The sequence below is a fragment of the Lissotriton vulgaris genome, chromosome 11 (genome assembly GCF_964263255.1).
Source record: "Lissotriton vulgaris chromosome 11, aLisVul1.2, whole genome shotgun sequence".
Lineage (NCBI taxonomy): Eukaryota > Metazoa > Chordata > Amphibia > Caudata > Salamandridae > Lissotriton > Lissotriton vulgaris.
In genome coordinates, this window is record NC_141699.1 from 1044985659 (window position 1) to 1045013497 (window position 27839).

At 40.6% G+C, this 27839-nt stretch overlaps 1 protein-coding gene across 1 annotated transcript in view; it reads right to left on the reverse strand.

The window, feature by feature from the left end:
* Window positions 1-27562, reverse strand: part of NLGN1 (neuroligin 1) — a 498686-nt gene extending 471124 nt beyond the window's left edge. Inside the window, exons 1-2 of the mRNA XM_086944382.1 lie at window positions 27508-27562; window positions 22254-22406 (exon numbers count right to left, since the gene is read on the reverse strand). Of these exons, the coding sequence (XP_086800508.1) occupies window positions 22254-22374 (121 nt within the window). The 5' untranslated portion in view covers window positions 22375-22406; window positions 27508-27562. The remainder of the gene's footprint in view (window positions 1-22253; window positions 22407-27507) is intronic.
* Between the last annotated feature and the right edge of the window lie 277 nt (window positions 27563-27839).

The following is a 27839-nucleotide window of genomic DNA, read 5'->3' on the forward strand; positions in this document are numbered from 1 at the left end:
TTGAAGGAATCTCCAAGGGCCTGAGAAGAGCTGGCTCCCTGTTGTGAAGTCCCAGGAACAAAAGGACTTCACCCCCCCAGCTTCCCCTGAGCTCTACTGAGAGAGTTCTGTCCTTCCTGGAGTGCGTGGCCCATGTGTGGTGCCTTTGGGAGTTGTACCTGTGCTGGGAAGCTGGAAACTAAGATTTAAAGACTTTGCTACAGAAAAGGTATCGCAACGCTCGCTGCGGAGCACATCCCTGACAGTGCGAGGAAATACCCGCCGCTACGAAGGCCGAGATTGTCGCAGCGCCTGTTGCCGCCGCCAGAGCTGTTGCATCCTTCGTTTGCGGGACGCACCAGACCAGTGCAGGAAGACTAACAGCGCTGCGAGTGTCGTCGCAGAGTCTGTCGTCGCTGGGTGAGATCGCCACACCGCTTGCTTGCGGACCGCATCACGTCGCTGCGAACATCGTCGCAGAGCCATCGCATCGAGGATCTGCGAGCGAGAGATCACGGCTGGATCGCGCATCGTCACCCCGGATATCGTTGCAGCCCCTGCGAGATCGTCGAATCGTGCCTTTGCGAAACAAACTTCCTACAGAACCTACGCACCGGAATCCATACAAGTGGCCTTCCTCCCCATACAGACCGGATTCTTCACAACACGCCCGATGCTGCAGTGGGTTTGTTGCATCTCCTCCCCAAGGCCTCAGGAGCAAGCTTTGCTTGTTTTCAACCGCACCAGCTTCTGCTTTTGGAACTTTATCACAACTAAAGGTACTGTCGACTAAGCATGGCCCAACTGTGAACTTTTCACGCAACTGTGGATTATTTTTATCGCAACCTAAAGAACTCTTTTGCAACCATATTCTTGAACTGTGTATGTTGGATTTTTGTCGTTTTGGTCTTGTGCAGTTCAGATAAAATTTCTAAATTATTTTTCTAAGCTGTTGTGGAGTCAGTTTGTGGTGTTTTCACTGTGTTACTGTGAGTGTTGGTACAAATACGTTACACATTGCCTTCTGATTAGCCTTGACTGCTCGTGCCAAGCTATCTGGAGGGTGAGCAGGGGTTATCTCAGAGGGTTTCCTCCTTACCCTGACTAGAAGCAAGGGTCCCTATTTGGACAGTGGTACCTACCTCTGCCAACTAGAGACCCCCCGTTCTAACAGACAGAGAGCGAGAGAAAGGAAGCAAGAGAAAGGAGAAGAAAAGGAAAAGGAAGAAAGAGAAAGGATCAGGGAGAAAAGAGGGGAAGACAGAGGGGCCTTTCACAAACTGCATTTTGTACTGCGTATTACGTTTAGTAGTACTGCAATAGTACTACTCACATACTCCAAAATACTATTCACAAACGTATGTGCAGAGACCTCAGTTTCTGCCTTCCCTATCTTTTCTATGTGGGGAACGCTGTAAAATTATGTGTAGCTTTTAGCAGTAAATGTGGCAGAAACCTGGTGGAATAGCTCGGTGAAGGGCTATGCTTTTTACTAAGTGGGGGGATTAAGAATGGTTAAGAAGGGAGTTTAGGGGGTAAGGAGGTATTCCGAGGGGTCATGAAAATACTCCCACAAAAAACTAACAGCATTTCTAAAGTTACTACAACTAAAAAGGATACAAAAGTACACCAGCCGGCCTTGGGGTAAATCTGGCACCACACATAGCTAGTCATGCATACTGAAACACACTCCAATAGCAAATAATGGATGTAGGAAATGAAAGCAGCATGTCATATGAAATAATGCACACAAAAAAATAATTGGGAATTTTAAAAGGTGTGCATATCTATATATATATATATATATATATATATATATATATATATATATATATATATATATATATATATATATATATATATATATATATATATATATTACCTACTGGCGGTCGCCAGTAGGTAGTTATAGTTAGGATTTTTTTCAATGCAAAATCTCAAAATTCTATTTGGAATAAATTTGGCGCCGGTTAACGAATCTGCCTGAAAATGTCCTCAAATTTGCCTCGTCTAGCTCCAGTCCTTCCCTGAAAGTTTCGGGGGGATTTGTCAAGCAGGGGCCGAGATAAAAGGGGGGTCCCAAAACGTGTTTTCCCCATGTTAATTTCCATAGGGCGGTCAAACTCACTTTTAGCCCGAACGGCTGAATGGATTTGCACCAAACTTGGCAAAATTGTAGGGACTGGTAGCCCGATGTGCCTTTGCTATGTCTCAAGATATGTGCTCCAGTGGTTTTTGATTAATTTAGGCTCTAAAAAATATATATATCTATGGCAGCGCCCTGGTACGCGGCCCGGGGAGCGCTCCGGGCGCGCCACGCGACTTGCGCACAGAAAGCTGATTGGCTCTCGGGTGTCATGAGTGATGTCACTGACCATGTCATGAGTGATGTAATATGTGACATCATCAGCAGTGCATTGCAGGCGCGCAAGTTATAGTGAGTCCAACTAACTATAACGTGGAATTTCATTGGTTTTATGTCAGTAAAATTTCCAGCTAACTATAACTGGTGTGAAACCTATGGTTTTTTCAGTGAATATATATATACATTTATATGTATATATATACATATATATACATATATATGTATATATATTCACTGAATATGTATATACATATGTATAAAGTTTGTGTGTTGAAATGATGTTCAATTTTAAATTATTTCTCTTGGCCCCTGTGCTGTAAATGTGCATGCACAATAATTTTCAACAAGTATGCCTCTAGCACAGATATTGTCATGTCCATGATTAATTTCCACCCATACCTTTTTAATATGATTCATAAGGAGATCAATTCTAGTGGAAATAGAGTAGAAGCCCTGCTCTATAGCTTTTAATATATTGACAAGATAACAAATTATCCTTGGAAATAAACAAAGCGTGAAGTTAATTCTAAATTACTTGGGGAATGCCAAGAGCAATTGCTTTCTCAAACATAAATATTTACAGTAGCAGCATTTTCTTCTAGCACTAGCTGCGAATAGACACTATTTCATATAAGATTCCATATGGGATGAAGCAGGTTATTTTTTATTGTCCTATAATTTTGGTTTGTATTTATCTTATCTGTAAACAACAATGCAGTGGCATAAACCAAAATTATGGGGCCACCCTGCAAAATGGGAAAAGAGACCACTGAGTTTCCCATATCTCACAGATATTCATTGACCTTGGGCTCAGTGGGTTTCACCTTAAAGGTTTGCAGGGTCTCTGAAGACTTGGGGGCTCCCTGCACGGCAGGGGCTGCGTATGCCTGTGAGATGACTCTGCAATAATGTATTACCTGCACAGGCTACCAGGATCATAGCTTCCTGGTATTCATTTCATAGTTTGAAATTATATTTAAAACAACTAATCTCATTATCCCCCCTGTGCAAAACAAGAGGTTGTTGCAGAGATATACCAGCCCACCTATGGCTATCACAGATAAACTCTGCACAGTGCCATTTTAGGGGCATAAGAGACCAAAGTCAGTGGGCCAGTGGTGTATCAACCCATGTAACTATCAACTTGAAAAGCTGGAAATAGGCAGACCATTTCAAATGATGGGGTTGTTGTTGGTTGAGACTTTATGAAACATTCTCTCCCTATTCATTGAATCTGGTTGTACAAGGTCCTTTTATGGTTTAGTAGGAAACTGGACCCAAAGAATGAGATATTGGTTTATAATTAATCTTTCAAAGAGTCAGAAAAAAGGAGCGGTGTGAATGAAGGCAAGAAAAAAGGGGGGCATTCCCTGCCTAAAAAAAGGCGGAATAAGTGTTGCTTTTTGTTTTATGTAGGGAAACGTTTTTGGTGTTGCACTTGCACACCAGCATTTGTAGGTGCAGAATTTGCACCCCACCCAGCCCAGTGTTATATGGATTGTCACTTGTAATTTATAATGGCTCCATTGAAATATAGGTGCTTATTGTATAAAAAACACCATGAAATGCAGTGAGGTAGAATAAGTTGTGTGTGTATCATATTAAGCTCACGATGAGGCTACCAGGGCCCACAGCCCATTTTCCTTTGGGGTGAAGACTGCAATGCTACAGTGTTTGTTTTTACTGCTCAGACTATTATGAATTGCATGCTGTGTTACTTTAGGAACTACCTGTACTCTGCTGGTGGAGTAAAGAGTACTGAAATTCAGAGTATCGTGTGAGCCAATTTACCCATTTTGGTATCATGGGTCAAACAATCTGTTTCTGTTCTTTATGCCAAAATCATAGCATGAGGTGAGATCCTCCAAAACATCTATTAGTCACAAAGGAACAAAATAATACTCATAAAAATTCATGGGAACAGATCAACTACCACCCTTTCTCCAATCTGCCTACCCTGAGCAGCATATTAGGTTTCATGGCCATGAAACCAATACAGGATCACTAGTATCACATCCAAGCCCGCTATCCTTCTTTGGACTCAAGCATGGGAGTGAGTAAGATCTATGACTAATGTCTAGTACCATGCTGTATCTGGCAGTTTCCTTAACTGCAGGGGGGATAAAGGATTCTCCTGCAACTTCTAATAAAGGAGGTAGGGTGTCAGCAATGGTGCTGGATAGGGTAGGATACTTCCCCTTGTAGAACAGTTAAAGAATTGTATTGCCAATTGATTTATACAACACTAGCGGCCCGTCCCGACGTTGTCCGGGTAAAAAAAGGCTAGGCAGCAATGGTTTTAGTATTGAAAATAACATTTACTTCAAAACTTTATGGTACACCTCATTTCGTGTTTCATGAGAATCAGGAAGTAGAATAAATTGGTTGTCGGAATTCCCCGACCTCGATAGCGCAACATATAACTGTCCATGAGTGAAGCAGTCCTCTCGTAAGTCTATCCCAATGACTTTGTATGTCTGACCTTGTGATTTGTTAATGGTGGATGCAAAAGCAATGTTAATAGGGAATTGTAAGCGTTTGAATTGAAATGGTAGGTCAGTAGGGATCATGGGTATCCAGGGAATATGGGCTAACTGTCCTGCAGCAGGGCCAGTGAGAATAGTAGTCTCTATTACATAAGGTAAAAGAGATTTAACTTACTTGTAGGCGCGTCCCATTGCAGAGATTTGGTGGATGTAGGTTTTGTAATAACATGATAGGAACACCTACTTTCATTTGGAGTGTATGAGGGGGAACCCCTGAAGTGTTAAGTGAGTGGAGGAATTCTTGGGGATAATGCACAGCGTCTTTTGTGTCTAATACTGTATCAATGGAATTATATATTGTGGTTTCTCCTGGGAATAGTTGTAGTATGTGTTCATTAATATGATGCACTGCAGAGTTTCGGGCGGCAACTATAGACCTTTCGCAAATCCATGTGTAATCTTTGCTGAGAAGATGCTTGATGTCTGGGTAAACATGTTGTATGAGTTCATGTAGTGTACAGAGACGCTTACCTAAGTTTTGTATGTTGGTAAAGCCATTTGTGTCAGGTATGTCTCCGTTGGCCACTTCTATTAGAAGATCAGCAAATTGTGTATCTCCACCTCCTAAATGTGTCCTCATGTTAGTGCGCAAGGTAATAGATTGTACAGAGTTCCATAGGTTTGATGCTTTTAAGCATGCTTTTAGTATATCAGCCCGCGTTCCTGTAGGCACCAAAGGAAGAGTTTGTCGGAACTCACCAGCAAACACAAAAGTAACACCTCCACTTATGTTGTATGAATTTCTAATGTCTTTGAGACTTCTGTCAACTGCCTCAATATGTGAGCGGTGTGTCATTGTACATTCGTCCCACATGATAAGAGACACATTTTGAAGCAGTGTCCTCAAAGGCCCGTTTTTCCGAATAGAGCATATTGAATCCTTTTCAAGGGAAACTGTTAGAGGCAGTCCAAAGGTAGAATGTGCTGTTTTCCCAGCTGTTAGCAAAGGGCAGCTATTCCAGATGAAGCAACAGCTAGAGCCAAATTCCCAGAAGATCGAACTTTGGCAAGTATGAGGTTGATTAGGTAAGTCTTTCCTGTGCCACCGGGGGCGTCTATGAACAATAGTTTGCCTTGCTTCTTTTCAACACTATCAACTATGGTGTTGTAGGCGAGTTGTTGATCGGGAATTAAGTTAGGCAAGTGTTGAGCAAGGTAGTTATTTAGCACTGGAATACTGTATGCGGTAGCAATATTGTGGTATCCAGTTAGGTTAGTTCGGACCTCTGGCGGCAGGCTGAAATCTTGTAAGGACTTCTCGCTTAATAGATACAGTGAGTCTTCAATTTCTATAAGTCCTTGGTTTATGATTTCATTGTTGATAGCAGCCCGTGCCGATGTTGTCCGGGTATGAATTGCTGCCGGCCAGTAGTATATTGTTTTGTAGGATTTCGTTTTGATAGCATTTCTTATCTGTGACAGGCCTGTGAAACGCTCCGATTCACAGAGCACTGCTGATGCACTTAAGAGTGCGTGTTCAGTAGTGTGTGAACTCGAGTTTCCGTACTTTATTTTTCTTTGCAATATTATATAGCGCAAACTTGACAACATGGCATAAGCACAACTTACATTACAGAAGAACACATTCATTTGTGGTAGGCACGGGGAGACAAAGCGATTTGCCAGGAATCACAGGATGTTGAGCTGACGCCGAGATTCGAACCTAGCTCCCCAGCTCTAAAGTTCGCAATTCTAGACCTTGTGGCGGGAGGTGTGTCTAAAAGTGTATGTTGGTGCTGGCCATCAATGAGAGAGACCTGTGCATTTTTTCAAATGGGTGGTGAAAGAATATGAGTATTTTGCTGGAGATATGGGCCGCCGTGCCACCAATGTACTTACCGAGGGAGGGTAAACACCGATTATTCCGCAACTTTCTTTCCGCATACCATCACTCCGCATACTTTCATTACGAAAGTACCATGACTCCGCAATGCCATTATAACGCATGGCATTACATTTTATATGCTTTTACTACGCATACATTTACAACGAAACTCGTTGTAAATGCATGAATGGAAAAAGCCTGTTTTGTTTTAATATTTGGATAAGGCAAGTATGGGTATAGGGGTATATGTTTTGGGGTACTGAGGTATATGTTTTGGGGTGTTTGGGTATTTTAAGGGTTCAGATATAGTTTTGGGTTATGGGGTACAGGGGTAGTTTTAGGGTTAAGGGATAGGTATGGGTTTTGGGGTACAGGGGTATTTTTAGGGTTCAGGGCTAGGTTTGGGTTTTGGGGTATAGGGGTATTTTTAGGGTTCAGGGGTAGGTTTGGGTTTTGGGGTACAGGGGTATTTTTAGGGTTCAGGGATAGGTTTGGGTTTTGGGGTACAGGGGTATTTTTAGGGTTTGGGGGTAGGTTTGGGTTTTGGGGTACAGGGGTATTTTAAGGGTTCAGGGCTAGGTTTGTGTTTTGGGGTACAGGGGTATTTTAGGGTTCAGCGGTAGATTTGGGTTTTGGGGTACAGTGGTATTTTTAGGGTTCAGGGCTAGGTTTGGGTTTTGGGGTACAGGGGTATTTTTAGGGTTCAGGGGTAGGTTTAGGTTTTGAGGTACAGGGGTATTTATATGGTTCAGGGCTAGGCGTGGGTTTTGGAGTATAGGGGTATTTTTAGGGTTCAGGGGTAGGTTTGGATTTTGGGGTACAGGGGTATTTTAAGGGTTCAGAGCTAGGTTTGGGTTTTGGGGTACAGGGGTATTTTAAGGGTTCAGGGCTAGGTTTGGGTTTTGGGGTACAGGGGTATTTTAAGGGTTCAGATATAGTTTTGGGTTTTGGGCTATAGGGGTAGATTTTAGGGTTCAGGGGTAGGTTTGGGTTTTGGGGTACAGGGGTATTTTAAGGGTTCAGGGCTAGGTTTGGGTTTTGTTGTACAGGGGTATTTTTAGGGTTCAGGGCTAGGTTTGGGTTTTGGGGTACAGAGGTATTTTGGGGTTCAGGGGTAGGGTTGGGTTTTGGGGTACAGGGGTATTTTTAGGGTTCAGGGCTAGGTTTGGGTTTTGGGGTACAGGGGTATTTTTAGGGTTTGGGGGTAGGTTTGGGTTTTGGGGTACAGGGGTATTTTAAAGGGTTCAGGGCTAGGTTTGTGTTTTGGGGTACAGGGGTATTTTAGGGTTCAGCGGTAGATTTGGGTTTTGGGGTACAGTGGTATTTTTAGGGTTCAGGGCTAGGTTTGGGTTTTGGGGTACAGGGGTATTTTTAGGGTTCAGGGGTAGGTTTAGGTTTTGAGGTACAGGGGTATTTATATGGTTCAGGGCTAGGCGTGGGTTTTGGAGTATAGGGGTATTTTTAGGGTTCAGGGGTAGGTTTGGATTTTGGGGTACAGGGGTATTTTAAGGGTTCTGAGCTAGGTTTGGGTTTTGGGGTACAGGGGTATTTTAAGGGTTCAGGGCTAGGTTTGGGTTTTGGGGTACAGGGGTATTTTAAGGGTTCAGATATAGTTTTGGGTTTTGGGCTATAGGGGTAGATTTTAGGGTTCAGGGGTAGGTTTGGGTTTTGGGGTACAGGGGTATTTTAAGGGTTCAGGGCTAGGTTTGGGTTTTGTTGTACAGGGGTATTTTTAGGGTTCAGGGCTAGGTTTGGGTTTTGGGGTACAGAGGTATTTTGGGGTTCAGGGGTAGGGTTGGGTTTTGGGGTACAGGGGTATTTTTAGGGTTCAGGGCTAGGTTTGGGTTTTGGGGTACAGAGGTATTTTTAGGGTTCAGGAGTAGGTTTGGGTTTTGGGGTACAGGGGTATTTTAAGGGTTCAGGGCTAGGTTTGTGTTTTGGGGTACAGGGGTATTTTAAGAGTTCAGCGGTAGGTTTGGGTTTTGGGGTACAGTGGTATTTTTAGGGTTCAGGGCTAGGTTTGGGTTGTGGGGTACAGGGGTATTTTTAGGGTTCAGGGGTAGGTTTGGGTTTTGAGGTACAGGGGTATTTTTAGGGTTTAGGGCTAGGTTTGAGTTTTGGGGTACAGGGTATATTTATAGGGTTAAGATGGGTTAGTGTTTAAGGGTGTTTGGGTATTTTAAGGAGTAAGGGTGGGTTATGATCATGGGGTGCAGGGGTATTTAAAGGGAGCAGGGTGGGATTAGCACACAATATGAGACATGGCATGAAGGGTTGAACGTACCACACGCCCCCAGTGTTTGTCACGCCCCCAGCACACGCCCCCAGCACACACCCACAGCACAACGCAGACACGCCCACAAGGGACTACTTTGCTGGCACGGTTCTTTTACCTTTTAAATGTATATGGTGGGCGTCTGTATAGCCTATGTCCTTCTGCTGCAACTGCCCTTTCCAACGCTGTATTGGGTGTTGTGATTGGTGCTGTGGTTCCTGAGATTACCCGCCTCAAAGGTTTGGGCTCTCTCTTTATATTATTAGTATGCACATATTCCTGTGAAGGCATTAGTCCTCTCTAAGCAAAGTAAGAGTGGCATGTCTTTTACCTCCTGCCACCACACATGTACAACAAGTCAAGCTCGTCACATTACATCAATTACATTCCAATCTGTACCTGGGTGATATCCAAACTCCTATCCATCTGGCAGTGGGTTCTGCAAAGCTAAACGTCTCCAAATGGCTTATATGTAGTCACCACTGTATAAGAATAAGCAGTCTGTGCATCAGCAGCTCTAGAGTGAATGTTGGGATCCTGCCCCCACCTGCCACCTGAATGGACTGGTTCTATTGTTGACACATCTGAGCCAGCCACTAAAATTTGGAAAACCCATAGACGCCATTGGATCAGTGTGCGATTTCTGCTTTGAAAACTTTTCAGAATGTGCTGTGATAGCACCTTCTCAACCTCTTCCTCTACAGTTAAATGTCATTGACTGTCATAGTAGACACAAGATCGCATGCAGTGCTACACAGAACATTGTCAAAACATACATTTTCTATACATTAATGGCATAGAAAAACAATGCCCCAAAATATCCGACTGAATTCCATTTCAAAAGGAGATCCATAAGTGGCCTCATATAAAATCTCCTGTCAAGTGCAACTTTAAGGCGGTACTAATGTTCAGGAATATACGTTCTGGCAACATATGAACAGTCTTTATTCTCGGTCATGAATTAATATGCACTCTTCCTTAGAAAGTCCAATGTCATTTACAGTTGTCCTCAAAACAGCCAGAAGTATACTCTCACTCACAGGACAGAGTAAAATAAACATAAAATAATTCACAGCAGTCCAAGTCTCTCATCTTGGTGTACTCTGCACTGACTGAAGAAGGCTTGACTGCCAGTTTTAGAGCCAAACCTATATGGCATTACTGTTACCTAAAATATGTGTTACCAGCAACCAACCACAGATGAGTGATTTTTTAAAAATACTTACGGCAGAATTCAATATAACGCGTATATGCTAGAGGATTCCACTTCCCTGTGAGGCCTGGGTGGTACCGACTCAGGGTCCTAGGCAGAATGAGCAGGCCAGAAACTGGCTGCCATAAAAAAGGTAATCCAAGGTTGGTGAAAAATTCATTAACTGGGCTTGGGCATAGGAAGCTGCCCTTCACCTAGAGGATTACAAAGGGACACACAAGAAACCTGTGGCAGAGTATTGGCAAGATGTTGGAGCCAGCTACTCTAACACAAAGGCACATAGAATGTTATGGAGACACGCCACTGGAAAACACCCGCGGTCACTCTACTGTGGGAGGACACACACAATTTGGGTAACGGCAAGAAACCCACTTATATGCGTTTAGGTCATGAGTCTCTTGCACCCCCCCACAAAGATACATCAGCCACCAGTGTAGGGAAACAGAGAGGGCCAGCCCATTGTAGAACTCACTTGTGAACTTTGTTTGGTTTAATTGTTTTAGACATACTTAGTGCTGTATTAGCTAAATGATACTAATACATTCAGACACTTTTGGATTCATCTTTCTGTAAAATGTAACAATGATTAACAGAATATCACAATTCTATGTTAAGACAAATGCACTGAAAAATGTTGTTGAAAAAAGATAAATAAAATGATGATTGGAGGAACAGCCTAAAGGTCACACTGAGTGTCTGTCTTTGGTTGAATGTGGTGGTTGGGCAGTTATGGATCACCTCACTACATTTGTCAGGGGTTTCCTAGTAATGTTGCATACTACATCTGCAGTGAAACAGGAAAAGGGTAGCTTAATAACTTTTACACTGGACATTTAAATGATATTGTTTATCAATTAAAATGTAAAAAAAATTAAGGGTAAATATGGGGGTGGCTCACTAATTGCTGTTTGAATGTCATGAAACTGGATTTTTCTCAGGCTACCCAGTACAGCTGATTACTAAATACCATCTATTTATATTTTATAGAAAGTGAAGACAGCACAAAGGCTGCACGTCTGAGAATACCAAAGCATTCCTTACACAGAATCTGGTGGTTAGAGGGTTGTCATAAAGGGCACCCAACAGGCTGGCCTTTTGTATGCAGTAGGGAAAAAAAACATTCATTCCTCACATTTAATTAAACAAAATGCTACTGGTTTCAGAAATAAACAAGTACATTTTCAAAAGTGGCTTGCTGCTTATCCATTTTTTTAATCACTTTCACTTACCACAGAATTGTTCTCATTTGAGATCATGATTGCTATTTAAATGTGCCTCCTACAATGAAGTAATCCTAACCCTCTTAAGTGCAGAACCATTTGCCCCCTGTGCTGAGCCTTTTTTGCAGCATTTCACACTTAAACCTATACAATTGGTTTTCTTAAAAAAATATCCAGGCGAAATGTGCTTCAATTTTCCCCACATATTGGGGATACTATAGGTAATCAGGTTTTGTGGATTAACTTTGAGGGAGCTGAGAAAATGGCTAAAATCTAGGACTTTTGGGGGAAAGCTGGGAAAAAATGCTGTGCAAGAAAGTGTGTTTATGTTCTAAAGATAGCATAAAACAAAAGTGGTTCTGAGCTAATGTCCCCCTCTTCCCAGCTTTTAGGAACAGTTGCAATTCTCAAAGTGGTATTCAACATTTCCTACTACTTGCCATTTGTCGAGACATTGCGATATTTCCATTGAATTTGATTTTTTGGGAGATGTAAGCAGCTGTGGTATCTGGGCCCAGAGTCATTGCCAATGCAATAACAAAGGTCCCAAACATTTCCAAAATTAGACAGTCTGGGCTGTTCAGAGTAGTGTGGCTTGTTTGAATCCCACTTCTTACTTTCCCAGAATGTCCTGCAAAATTCAAACATTGGTAAAGACACATACCTTTTCATGTTTCTGTGAAACAAAGTTTCAGAATCCGTGGGAATTGACAATAGTCCTTCATTGCAGCATTCCCACATGTTTGCTGAGAGATACATGGCATGAACCATACAAAACCTGTACTATGTGAAGTCAATGTAGTGTTAGTGTGATCTTCACATGGGTCCATTCCTAAGAGGATTTTTAGGTCCACCCACACATGGGCAGCATAATTTTTAATGGGAGACAGTTGGAAACGCAGGATAATAAAACTTCGGCATTAAACTGAAAGTGCCAAAGATTTCTGCCACACAAAAAAATAGTGTTTTTGACCCATAGTTTGATAGTTGTAGTGCATACTGGTAAAGAAAATGGGCTGAGATCCATGCAAGCCACGGCTTTCTGGATTCCACTGGGTCTCTAGTTTTCAGAAAAGTTCAGATTCATAGGATTCCTTTGGTGATGGCAGACCCAGAGGAAGAATACTGTAGCCAAACCCAGAGGAAAACGAGAGGTAATTGAGTGTTATAGGCTTAATTCTGGCATTTGCAGCCATTCTGGGTAAGAACATGTATTGGAATCCGTGCAAGCCTGGATTCCTCTGGTCCACAGGGTTTTACAAAAACACTGCAGCAATTGGGCTCCGTATTTGCCAGCTGTGCACAAAAACAAATAATACATCCATTTACCATTGAAATTGACTAAAAAATTGGGATTTAACCTCTCTCTGCCAGCCTTTTTGTCAAAACTGCACCCAATGAATCCAGTTTTTCTCTCACTTGCCATGGGGAATGGCACCAGGGTGAAAGAAAGACTGAATGGGCGCTAGGATTTGGGTTGTAGCCCGATGCTATAACAGACAGATAAAGTGTTCCCTTATTTGCATGGAGTCATGCACCAAATGAGAAAACGCACCCTCATGTTCATGGCAGCTCAAGACGATCACCAGCATCATTCGTAGAAGCAACTGCACAAACAAGCACAAAAGCCTTCTACAATACCAAATGCCAGTGGGGGCAGGGGCCTGGCACCAACACCGGTGCTCTCTTGAAGGACTTTCTCTAATATGGTCCCAAGTGTTTAGTGTGCCTTCTGCTACACCCAGGGAGTGCAGAGTATGGTAACTCCTCCAATGGGGACAGAATATTGTAGGTGTTTTAGCAGTGGGGATGTATCCAGTTTTCGAGACGGCTGTTTCAATACTTTTAAAACAAATGTAAATGGATCACATGTATAAAATGGCCTTTCTGAACCCCTGAAATGTGGGTTTGAGGTTGAATCCCACAATCTGCCCTTTTGTGGGACAGAAAGGCGGTTGAGGATTTAGAGGTGGGGATGTAGCACAATGCCAAGAACTGCTGGTCCCAATCACATTCTTTTTTTCAACATATCTCTCACTGGCAGCTAGAGGTGAAGTGAGCTGGAGAGAAAGTTACTTTTTCCAGGGGACCCTTGGAAGTTGAGGGACCATGGGCAAATATCCCCCTTCTCCACTCCTTAAAACATCTCTGAGAGGGCTTGCTGTCAACTTGATGAAGGAAGATGTGGGTACGTTTCCCAATCTGACCACAGGGGGGGCATAACAAATGTTTTTCCTTTAGGGACTAGAGTACAGCCTGATACTGGGACAGGCTGAACCCCACTGCTATTACTTTAATTTTTTGAAATCAGCTATAGTCTCTAGTTAGATTTTTGCCACCATGTGGTGGTCAGATTGGAGTAAACACCCTAACACACCATCCAGGGGGAAGATATACATTTGGTGACCCTGTTAGGAGGTGTAAAATTTTCCTGGAGCACTCCATCCACCTTTCAAGCTCACTCAAGGTCCAATGAGAGAATCCATGTCAGGGAATCACCTTCCTGCGGCAATCCATGAGGGGATCCACAAGGAAGAGCCTGCCTTAGAAAGGAGAGAATCTTTCCAATGATTCCTCTCCCATTACGTTCCGTTTGTGGGGTTTGAGCTGTGCCCCCATACAGAATGAAAGTAAAAGGTGTCAAAAGGCCCCTTTTAATTTCACTTTCAATAGCGATGACACCGGTGCATCATGCACTATGATTATCATTCACAAAGAAAGCCCCAATCTAATGAGAAAGCTCTTCCCCAGCAGCCCAAAGTGACTCCCTTTGGTTCAAGCACTAGGGGGATTCTCTTTGTTCATATTGTGTGTAGAGAACATGAATGTCACTTCTGATACATATAAGTACTTTAAACAAATGGTGACTTGAATTGTGTACATGCATGTGCATGTACAGGTGCCCAACCTGCCTTTATTTGCTCAGAAGTAAAATTAGTATTTTCCTGCTTGAAAAGTATCTGTTTACACACTCCACTGTCCCTTCTACATGGGAGTTTTTTATTGCCCCACCATTTGTTGTATATGTTTCAGAAAAGATGTAACAGTTTATACAACACACACAACCCCTCAGTGGGTCTTAGAATGAGAAAGCTAACAATCAGAATTGGTTCCTTGGCGAAGGAGCAAGAATTGTGAAATAAACTCTCATTCTTTTGGAGAGACTTGTAGAACGCTTGATTTAGAGTTTTTCGGATTGATTACTTCATCCGAAACGTTGTGGCTATCCCGTCCACTTTATTACAATTGCATTATATGCTATGACAGTTGTAATAAAGTTGACCGGTAATCCATTAAGTTTGTGATGGAGTACCCGTCCATCAAACTCTAAATCAGACCCATATTCTCTCTAAAGCAATTTCTGCATGCATAACATAAAAATGACATTCAAATTGCATTCATGGTACATTTTAGCAATATTTAAAATAAGTAATACAGTTGTTGCTAGAGAGAACGTTGAGTGTAAAGCAAAAAACTTGTTTCCCTCACTTAAAAAAAATATTAGAGTTCCAAAGCTTCAGTGTTTAAACCTGTAGAACAGAACTCAAAGCCTTCTCCTATATAGACTCATATCGGTAAACAACCTACATGGGTTTTGGTTTCATCACTACCTTTTTCTCAATTTTCAAAAAGGAGCATATTGTGTAAGAAAACCAACAATAATTCATCAAATTCTTAACCTCTTCCTACTTTTACTTGCAGTAGTACTGCTAGTTTGAAAATGTCATGGGTTGTTAAAATACAAAGACAAACATCTTCATGGATTGTACATTTTGAAATCAAGAATATGGACTCATGTTTAAATATATGTAAGCCATGGATCAATAAAAAACACTTTTAAGATTCCTCCTCCTGTTTAGAACTTGCAGCAATAGACAAGAGAATAGACAAGAGAAACGTTTTGGGCTACACATTAGCCAGTTATGCGGAAAATCAAAGATTCTAAATCAGTTTTCTCCAGCAGCACATATCTCAGTATTGGTACTCTCTTTGATCCAAATAGCACTCTACCTCAACATGGATTGTGTTATAATGAGGATTGTCTAAGCTGAAGGCTATGAGCTCCTTGTTAGACATTGGCTCACTAAGAGCCAATCAAAAGGTAGTGTTTATGTTATGTAGCGAGTTATTACTTCAATATAGGCCTTATTGAAAATAGCCCAGATTGTCCACCCTTGAAGTTACTGATACCGACACCTTTGGGCGTGGGGAAAATAAAGCCCATTAACAGTCTGCTGCCGAGGGCACCCTTAGAATGAGGAATTACTAGGGACATTTGGAAGACCTTATTTTCTCCCAAATTTTCTCCTGGAAATTATGTCTGTTTTCCGCAACCAAATTCTCTTTGGGAAAATATCAGACCCACGCAAACACACCAGGTTATGATTTGGCTAGTAACTGCTTTACAAGTGTCATTGGAATTTGGAGGCCACTTGTATTGATGGCCATAGTGTAGAATGATTAAGAATGGTCTCCGATATTCAAATAATGCAGAGCTAAACAAATAATATTTAAATATTAGTTGAAACATTTAGAATAATTAGTCAAAGATTCAAAATTATTTAAATTCAACAGCTGCAACTTTAATAAGTGTCTGAAGAGGCAGGTAAATGGGGTCATTAAAGCTTGGGCACAGCCTCCCTTAAAGCCAGGGATTCTTGGTGTTTTCACCACACACCATTTCTGTACTTTTCATAAGCATGTAGGTGCTAGAGGCACTGTGGCTGCTGTCAAGGAACATGCGCTGGCTTTAATACAGGTTAAGATAATCATTTGGGAAAAAGTGGGTGTGTTGCAGGGTAGCCAGGATGGCAGGCTCTCTGCCTTTAGTTATAATGTAAAAGGGCATTTAACACAACTTAAATAATAGTGCAAGTTAATTTGTTTGGACTGTTTATATACACTGTATTATGATGGTATTCGTGAATATACTCTTTTCTTTGATAGCAGTTGTTATAATGAGCTTTGGTTCTCTGTTTACAATACACATACTGGAACTTCGATTGGATTGTTTCATTTCCGTACTGTATCATATTTCGGGGCCCATAGCTACAGTAGTTATGATGATCATTCATTCTTTGTTATTTATGGCCATGTTTCTACTTATACAGAGTTTATGATTTGAATTGTTTTGAATTCCATAGTGGCACAATAGCATTTATACTCTGAAGGATAAGGGAGTTAAGTTGTAGCAGGCAGGTCATTTTGTATTAAAGCTAATTTATTTCACCTCATTGCCTTGGCAATGGTACTCATAGTCTAAGTGGGTGGGTTTAGTTTCTCGCTTGATACCCACACACCCTGCACATTAGTAATGCAGTTGTGTTAATGCTAGATTAAATCTTTTTCTGGTCATCATTTTGGGGTGCTTGTGGTAGTCATGTTGTAGGTTGCAAGGTGAGGTGATATTTCAGAAATTGGGTGATTTATCATTTCAGATTAACTTAACATGATCACAAACTTTATTCGGTTTGCCAGGAACAATCAAGGTGTACAAATACAAAAACATGTGTATCATTAAAAGTCCAAAATATCACAAAGTCGACAATTGACGTCTGACTTAACACCATCTTTCTTTGGCTAAGCTATGTTTTACACGGATAAAGTTACATTGAACTGTAGGGGAAAGTGAGAATGCAACCCAAACCCTTTGCACTGCAGTGGAGGGACTTACAGCCCCTTACTCTTAAATGCATTAATGCACTGAAGTTTTTGGACAATTTGTGGGCCATCCCCAATTTATGGTGCATTGGGAACCAATGTATTGTTGGACTGTGTCAATGCCTTGCACGTTATGTGCACGGAGAACAGTTTGCTCAGCATATGTGCTTCATCCAGGGACCTTGCTCCCATTGGTACAGCTAGTGCGGTGCAGTCCCAGAGGCCCAATGAACCCTGATTATTGCTGAATTTCACTGTTCAAAAAAAGCAAGTGGAGACATTTTGTTAACTGCACTAGGGACCATGACACACTGCCTATGCCACTGTTGCCCTCTTAAGCCAAGGTTGTCCGGGGCAGATTTATGATGCCCTTGCGCCTCTAGGAGCTGCGTCACGTTGTAAAGCCCTGCGCCATAAGGAGGCGTTCCTGCGCAGGGGGGGGGGGGGGGCGTTCCTGTGCAGGAACGCCTCCTGAAAGTGGCTGAGTGAAATCTATGAGATTTCACTCAGTCACTTTCAGGACAATGCTGCGTCAAAACCCTGCGCCTGCTTGAAGCAGGCGTACGTCTTGACGCTGCATTGTGAAGATAGGGCAACCCCGATCCTTGCTGGAGCTGCGTCGCGCTTGCGACGCAACTCCAGCAAAGCGCCACCTTTCCGGCACAATGCGGCGCACCATGGGTGGCAGAGCTGTGGCGCACTGTGGTGCACGTTAACTGGCGCATCCCTGGGGATGCGCCAGTCAACATAAATCTGCCCCTCCATTTATCAGGTGCAATTGTCATTTTTGTGTTGTGCTAATGGTTTTTCTCAATTGTGAGTCTGGTCGTATGTAAATCAGGCTTCACATATTTAAGTTCAGGTTTACATTGGGGCCCTATGGCATTTACATCTGCATGTTGTTTTGACCATGCTTGATATGCGGGTTTGCACGTCGTTATAATAATGTATTAACATTTTACCTCGAATTAGCATTATCACAATCTGTTTACAAAATGGCTTCATCTAACAGTGATGTGAGCGTCTGCCAGCAAAAACTAAATTGCACAGTGTTTCTTCAATGTCGCCTAAAATTGGGCGAGCCTCTTTGTTTGGGACACCAACATTGTGCGTCAACATCCTTAGAAAACAGAATCTGAAACTTGGACTCATGAAAGGCTTCAAAAACAATTCCACAGCTTTGCACATGCCTTTTGCCAGATATTCGATGGGCCAGGCTGACCCGTTAGTGTTACTCTCTTAAAAACATTAAAAAACATTAAAAAAAGACATAATACTAAAACATAATCCTCCAGCATCTGATGGTTGGCAAGTGAACTCATTCAAAACCACTTAGGTCCACAGACTGAATGTTCCCCTCCTAGTGACATAAAGGGAATGATGCTGTGTGTGGAGATTACCATTGTACAAGAAGTGTTTAGCTGGCTGTACATATCATTTTTAGATTGATTTTGTGAATTACAAGTGTTTTAAACTCATTATCCCCACAGTGGCTGTATTTATTACTCGAAGATGAAAGGACTGAAGTCTGTTTGTGTCTCCTTTGATAACTGCCCATTTTTCTCAGCAGGGAAAACTGCTGCTAATTGCACCGTTATAAATGTCAGCCCTCTCTCCTACCATTTCACACTCCAGACGGTAAATATGGACAGTTTCCTATGTTTTTACATAAAAGTTATTTGTTTAAAAAAATGCAATATTTAGCAATGCAGCATTGCATAAATGGCAAAAAATATCATAGCAGCATATATACAATGGGTTGCGTGCCAATGGTGTCACTGGTCGCACATGCATTAACATGCAGTGTTTGCTGGCATGATTCAACATTGGTGTCTAAGACTATGGCAAGCAAGCCCTATCTTGCTTAAATATTTGCTTGAGGCACACTCTGGAGTACAAATCTTCACCCGCAGATGACCGCCCAAAGGTCAATCATGCAATATGTGTAATTTCTACAGAAATATCACACCTACTGATGGAAATATGATATGATTGCCTTTGGCTGTTGTTTGCATGTTTTTATAGCATTGTGGTCCCATGAAAACGAGATCATGTTCCTTGGCATCACTTTTGTTCCTCTGGCTTTGCATTGAATTCTAGCTGTGTTTGTGCTGTCCCTGCCCAATGATGACCACTCTTGGCGAATTATCATAGGATTAGTGGAAGATTTGGCATAGGAGTCAGTGCTGTATTAACGGCATCATTCGACGCAAAATACCTTTTGCTACAAACGTTGATAGGTGCGACCTTTTCATGATTTGGGTCAATCAAATTGAGAAAGGCAAAAACATGGAGAATCAATTATCATATCTGGAGCCAAATGCTTCTTTTAACCCCTTCAATGCTTATGACGGAACGGTTCCATCATCAGCGTCGGTTGGGCTGTGCTGATGACGGAACCGTTCCGTCACGACCACGCCCGTTTTTCGAACCTTCAGCACAGCGTGAAAATTCGCGCCGCTCTAAAGGTGTTAAATAATACAAAACTCTGAGGTACAAAGGTGGTTGTTGTTTTCTGCTTTTGTAATTTGAATGTGTTCTTTACAATCTAAATTGCAGATGGAGATACTCAAATAGACCAGATTGACTTCACTTGAGGAAGGATTGAATGACAAGGTAAAACCTACAGACACACTAATTTTTTTTAGAGTGCAGGTTAAAGACATTCTTTTGTGAAGACAAAAAGCATTGTGAAACAAGTTTGTGCAGAGTGACTTTGATTATGAGCAGTTCCATAGCACAAAAAGTCTGAGATGCATTTAATTGACTAAATTATTAAAAGTATGGAAATGCTCACTAAGCAGCAAAGATGAGACAGGCAGTGTTCCTTTCATGCAAATTCAAAAAAAAGTCATTCTTTAACCAGCTTTTAATCCTGGAAGCTCTGTTGAAGCAAAATGGTTCTATTGTTTGCATATTTGACTTCCTTAATAATCTTAAACTCTGTATATTGGTTAAATTGATAAAATGAATACTACTGTTCAAACTGAAAAAAACCCTTGCAGTATAATTAGTAGGATTATTCTGTGAGTGTTCCATGGAAACAGTGTTATTTCTGGGACTCTTAGAATGAATTGAGAGTTCTACCATTGCATCTATGTAAGGCCTCCAGATTGTGTTCATTGCCTAAATGAAAAGACACGTACATCTGCGCATGTACGTATTTTCTTTTTTACACAGGTACCCACTAAGAAATTTCCAGAATCATTTTTTTATACAAACTTATTTCACCACAGATCACAGATACTCTGTTTTTCACTTAATTCTGGTGGAACAAAAGAAAAAAAATAGTTGCTTTAATATACAGCACCTTAACACTGTGGGGACAAGTGCACATTTCTAGAATGCACATTTTAGTGCACATTATTCCCACAGAGATTCCCAAATTGCCAAAAAGTCACAGTTTGGTACCTCTTGCCTGCTCTTTAGTGACATTTAGTGGGGGCTTAGATGGAGTTTAAACAATTTTGATAATGTTCTTTCTATCTTGGATTTGATTGATTCTACCCATAAGGGCTGCTCCATTACAAAATAATCTTAGCATAGGGTAAATAAAGTTATATGGCTGTTTCTACACTTGAAATATCATGTCAGTGGTTTTTTTCCGCGATATAGTGTGTTGCCTTGCCAACAAGTCAACAATTCCAGCAGATCCGAGGATGAGCATTGTCATTTGATAGCAATTACCCTAAAGTTGGAGTGAAACAAAGCACAGCAGTGTGTCTAAAGGAACAATTAAATTTTCTTTTTAACCCCTTCGCTGCGGCGGCAATTCCGCCGCAGCGCTAGGGGGGATGGGGGGGCCGAGCGGCGCTCACATGCTTGTGACGGAACCGCTCCGTCACGAGCCTCAGTTGAGCTGTGCTCATGACGGAGCGGTTCCATCATGGCCCCGCCCGCTCAATAGAACGTCCAGCGCAGGCACGGAATTCGCGCCGCGCAGGCGCGCCGAGCGGGCCATGATGGAACCGCTCCGTCATGAGCACAGCTCAACCGATGCTCGTGACGGAGCGGTTCCGTCACGAGCATGGAAGGAGTTAAACGTTCATACTGGTGTGTTTCAGGAAACCTAAAGATTGCGGAACATTTTTAACCCAGGGCAACAACCTGGAGGAATATATCAATCAAATGTTTTGCAATCTCCAGAACCTCTGCTCTTATTAGCTACATATTTTTGCAAAACAATGAATGTTGCAACAGTCTCCTGAAGAACACTCCTGCATGCAAATTGTCGAGCTAAACAAAACTTAATAAACATAGAATACATTTTAGTTTTGAAATTTAGAATGCATGACGTTGATGTGCTATCATTCAGAAACCATATTCATAAATGTTCAGAAAGCAAATTTCCATAAAATCATTGCTTCCATGAAACAAATGCTGTTCATTTGTTTATTTGGAACCTTCTGAAAATACATGCTTCGCATATTTGATTACTTAAGCAGCACTCAATTAAATTAATCGTCTAAACATTGTGGTACATTTCAGCGAATCTACATTTTTGAGACTTTCAAAGGAAAACGAAGCACCAACAGAGCTCTGTAGACAAATATTTTTTACAAACTTCTCTTTCCTTCCCTAAAAGCACTGACATTCACATTGGTGTAACTCGTGTTGCTGGGTTTTTCACAATGCTTGTTTGATATGCCAGAAAAAAATTTATACACCGAATAAGGCAGATACCAGCTGAACAAATCATCTTCTACACAACAGCTGAGACCAAGACCAAGTCTATCTACCCAGATTTTGAAACACCTTTAAAAAAATATGTACAACTTATACCATATGCAAATACGACAACCTACTCATTCCACTCAGAGTGACAATTAACACAATCACAGTAATCTAGCATGACAACACAGCCCAATATGAAAAGGGTGACAACATTATTTTTCCTTGTAATCCTGCAATGCATTTCAAGCAATATGGATTTTTTTGTGCATATCTTCAAATTTCTAAAAATATCCATCCTAATATGGCACAATAAATTGAAACTACTGCTCTACTTCATGGATAACAGGTGAATCCTAAATATGGTAATTATGCACAACCAAACTAAAGACCATAAAACATGTGTAAAGCTGCAATTAACACAGTTTTAAATTTGGCATCATCACTATATTTTCTGTAGCTCGCAACAGGTAATAGAAATTGTAAACCTTTGCTTACCAAGTACCCCGAGTCGGTAGTTGACCGTGATGACTATCACATTGCCATAACTTGCCAGAACACTTCCATCAAATAGATTTCCAGTGCCTTCCATGTAAGACCCTCCATGAATGTATACCATCACAGGCTTTGGCCCCCCACTGTCCCGAATGTCTGAAAAAGACAATTTGATAACATGTTATGTAAAATATTGACAGAGCAATCCAATAGTCAACGCACACCCGATTTGTACCTACCAGCTTTCAGAACCTAAAGTTTCTTAAGCGACACATTATGATTGTTGAAATAGATTCTAAATGCGTGTTAAAATGAGGTGCTTGGCACAACAGCTCAAGAAGCATGTAGTTCAAAGGTGATCCTAACTTGATTGTGGACTGTAACATTACAGTTTCAAGCTTTAGAGGACTTCAAAACCCTCAGCATTGCTTTTTTGCCATTTCTTTTGTGAAATTGGTAATGTTCTAAGTGTGAAATGCAGGATAAATGTGGAGCACCATAGAAAGTCCTGAAATTATACGATTTCAGTGTCTTTAGGTCTCCATGTAAGGATGTCACGATGCTCAGTGTATGCTGGGTGCAGTGGAAAAGGCAAGAAAAAATAACTAATGCAGATGCTGTTATACTTAGTTCCATATTAAATGCCTCCATCAAGTAAAATTCCAAAATAACCTTCCTTCAGGTGTGGGTGTTTTGAACCGTAGAGCATCCAACAAATTGAGCCTAGGAGGTCTACTTTCTCTAGCAAGATTTTAGGAAAAGAGCTTCAAGATTTTTTGGATTTGTTGTGCATTAAATGTAAAACCTGATCCAAAAGTCCGATAAATTTTTGTCTGTTGAATCTTATAATGCCTTTTATTCCTTTCACAACCCCCCTATATTTTGTGTTTTATCACCTTGTGCCAGTCTGTTCTAATCTATTTGAGCTTCCCTCGGTCATCTCATCCGTATAATGATTATATGGATTCCATAATGTGCAGATGTTTGCACTTAAGTGTGGTGATGAACAAGGTAAGCAAAATTGTGGTAAATAAATCTCAAAACACAAGATGCCAGTAAATGAACTGTTGGCGAACACAGCATGGGACTGTGTCACAATGTGCAATCTGCTCTCTAGAAACAGTTACAACACAGGCAAATGTGTATATTCGAAATATATAATTAGCTGTGAATTGTGTAAACAAAATCTTTACAAACATTCATGTTTTTTCCAAGTTTCCACCATGGTTAAGATAATAATTGAAATATTTGTCATCGAAATTATATTCACCACAGATTGTCCTTTGCTTTCCTATAAAGAGTGCGGGAAGTATAATATAAGAGTAAATTATTAATCTGCAAGTCTTAACTGACAGTTCACAGCAGAATGTGCAGACTGCTAATTGCATGTTTGCTGGTAGCACAGAGGGGGGTTGTTGTCGAGTTCTTCCTTAATTAACATTACATAGAATTAGAGAGGACAAACTGTGTGCAGTAATGAAATGTTTATGGTACAGTTAATCCTCTTCCAAAAAATAAGACTGCTTGGGCCTTTTGTGAATAGTGAATTGTTTTCAATTGAGTGAGCAAACAGGAAGAAGAAACAGTGAACACATGTTACAAGTTCCATCCAAGTATTTTTGGTACAGGTACACTTCTGGAGAGATGTGTTTTATTGGATAAATAGTACCTTCTTAAAGTTGCAAACATGGAGGGTTTTGCTTTAAACACTGAGTTTGGTACCAACATATTTTAGTTGATCTGAGTTGTTTAGTGAAGTGAATGAGAATTTTAATGTAAAAGCCTTGTGGACAGGTAATAATATAGTTGGGCCAGTGTGGTTGCTCAACACATATGATTGGTTAGTTATTGAAAGTTCATAAGTTAAGAATGTAGACATTTTGCTATGCCTAAGGAATACCGTAAATTCTGAGCAAATCCTATAATGTGTCACAGCAGCACACCATAGTATTAGAGTTGCTCCTTTCCTCAACCTAAGGCCATGTTCCTAAAGGAAACCTCTGTTTAACCTTGTACAGAGTCTGAAGGATAATGTGAGGGTATACACAATTACACAAATCTGCAGGTTGATACACCCCTCCTCTTTGTCAATACAATGTAAACAGTATCTTACGTCAATTCAATGGGACTCACATTGAAATTGATGCCAAAGGGATACCTCCTTCCATCATTTGGCATTAACAGAAGACTGATCAAATACAGTTACCTCATGATGTACCTTTAAGAAGCGACATGTGTGTAGTTTAAAAGTACGTTCTTGTGCCTCTAACTTATCTGGTCATGAATAATCATTTTCTGTGATGAATGAGAGGCATGATATATTACATTACTACCAATTGTTATGGTTCAAAAAGAATATGGTTTTAAATAGGAAGCCATATCCTTTTGTGTTTGTTGAAAATATAAATCTGTCATTAAAGCCTGAACCTAAATGTGTAAGAGTTTCTACAGGGAAATACAAGCACAATTGTGTGTCTGGTATTTCATAATGCTTTCTCTTCTCTGTGTTCCTGCACCTAGACATGCCGATTGTTTGTACCTTTGGAAAAATTTAACATTAGTCCATCCACTCCAGCAGATAATGCATACTGACTTTACAAAAAATGTTGAGCAATGGGCCCATATTGATATCTAGATGGTAGGGTTGCATCTTTCTTATTATGTACTGGAACCAACACTTCATTATTGCATATTTCAGGGAATCTGCCGATTTAAGTATAGCATTAAATGATGTTGTCCAGATAGGCACCCAAAAAAATACTTGCTACCTAATTATTGAAGTGGACAATCAGTCTAGATCACTGTATGAGACCATCTGAAAAAAAATCTCATCCTGTGCTGAGTGATGATTAATATCTTACAACAATTTTACTATTCTAATTTGTATTTCTTACACTTGATGATATTTTTGAATTTCTCATTAGCCCCTTTATTCTTAAAGCCTTAATTGCTTGAGACTCTCGAATAAACCTCATAAAGCTAGGGGTTTATGCCAAATAAGCTATTTACCTCTTCCTCACTAATAATTGAAGCCCAGGAAGGTCCATGAAACATCCCAATTTAAGGCTCTTCTTAAAATGTCACATCACTACTAAAATGACTGGTACCACTTGGCCTAAATCACTGTGCTACAACAGAATTATGGGAAAATAATTAGCATATTCTAAAATAACTGTCAAAGTGGATCCAATTCTAAGGACATCTGTTGTAGAATAGAGAAACAGAATGGATTGCAGTCCCAAAGCCCTGAGCAATGTTCCGATGGCCGAGAGAGCTAATTTCATTGGCAGTCGATTTACACTGCACTCTTGGGTCTCTAAAAAATTGTAAGTTGATGTTAAATATTCTCTACGATATGGTCCCAGGCAAACGCTATGATTTGTACTGGACAGCGCTATGTCTGCTTGACACATATAAATACAATTATTTCAATGTTTCATTAATGAATGATAAGAATGAAAGTTTGCCACTACGTTTTAGACAGGAGATGAAGTATGTGTATCATTAACTGTCCTCGACTGATCGAGAAAATTTAGTTAGGTGAGTCAGCAGTTGGATGTACAAAGGCATAGTTGGAAAAAGGAAGTGTGAGAGGCAGAATTAAAAAGGATTGTTGGCCATCTGCTTGGAAAGGACGAATACACTTTCAATCCTACTCACAGGAATGCCCCCTTAGACTCTCTAGTGGTGGAAAAGGGTGCAATATATATTATCAATTCCTTTCACAAACAATATATATTTGTGTTTTGCATTTATTTTTTTATTTTGAAGGCATATCTTTTCTTGGGTGAAGTCATAAGTCATAGTTAGTTTTCCCTAGAAGTCTCTATGCAGTTCTTCTACTATGAAAATTATGTAACGTAAGGCCTATTGTATACCTTCAGATTGTTTACATTATTGTCCTCAAATCACATAGTTGAGTTTATCCATAAATCCTCTAAGAACCTGACATCTAGTCATGTATGCTTTTTGTTTCTTATTTTTTTTTTTAATCTTTTATTTAACGTGAGTGGTAATGGAAGTTATGCATACTTTATTGCATTGATGTAATAGGAATTTTGTTAGGCACACCACCACCTTTCTGCACTTTCTCTGATGCTTGCCAATTACATGTGATTCAATGTGGTAATGAAAGAAGCATCATTGCTATAGTGAGATCAGTTTCCTGCAGTGTACATCTATATTTTTCGGTGTTTTTTTCAGTTTATTGTTGTCGATCTGAATAACTCAGGCGTTACTTTAGAACTCACGTTGAGATATTCTCTTGAAGAAAAAACTCCTTAAAAGCATTTATGTGCACAGAATTATCAAGTGATTTATAATCACACTAGACCCAACAAGGGCTATGTCAAGAACAAATTAAAGACATGTTTGCAAAGACCATTGAAAGTTATAATACAAAGTCTGAGCTCAATAGAGGCATTCAACAGCACTCTTTGACCCACAGGGATAATTTGATTGCTATAAGAAATGCAAGTAATTGGGCCACATGTCTTAGTTGGTATGGCAGATGCATACTGTAATTGGTGGAGCTTATTTAACAAGTTGTGTCTAGACTAAGTTTGAGGTGTGTCTAATTAGTGGATAAATGGTGTGCTGCTATTAAGACTAGATTAGTGATGCCTGACACAGTGACTGTTTTGTACAGTAGTTTGGCAAATCAGATTCTATGACCTATTATATGGTACAGTAGTGGTGTATGATCTACATGCCTTTTGATACACTGAGCTTAGCACCTTGACATAGCTTTTTTTCAATGGGCGATGAAACAGTATATATTCCACTATACATGTGTTGCATTAGAAACTTTACTCAACATACCTTTAAGAGCGGATAACAGTTTGGAGTTTGTCAGTAAGGTCTGACAAAACAAATGTGCACTTTGTGAGTACACAAATACATCAATACATACAAGAAAGGTTAGAAAACATGCAAAAATGTGCACATCGAGAATAAAAAGGGGAGAGTGTTAGTTCAAATCCGAGGGACAAAATCCAGTCAGGAGGAGTGGATGCACTATATCAAAAGCTGGTTGCAAGAGACAAGAAGGGTTCCTCTGGACATATACTGACTTGCATAAAAAATAGAACTTAAAAAACACTCAGTCTTTAAAAAAATGACAACAAGCAAGAAGACAAAACACATCAAAAATGGGGAAAAATTCATTAAGAATGGGTACAAGAAGTCAAAAAAAGAAGGGATAAAATATTTTCAGGGATCCTTGTCATGCAAATCGGTTTGATGGCATAAAAAATACCTTCATCCTCTGCACCTTCATTATCCCCTAAATCATCTGTGTGTTTCTTTGTAAGGGGACCTAGGATTGAAACGGAGAAAATGGAGGAAAAAGACAATTCAAGAATATAGAAGATTGAAGAAAAAGATAGCAAAAGTCAATAAGACACTCCAAGAAAAAAAGAGGTTGGGGCGAGTGCTGGAAAGAAGAATTGCCAATTCAGAGTACTTTTCTACCAGTAGCAATAAAGTACCAGTGGGCATTCATACCACAGTGAAAGCGACATTGTGATTGCAAAGAGTGCCCTGTCTCTCAGAGAAAAAACAAAAAGAGAATAGTTCATCCCACCGCTC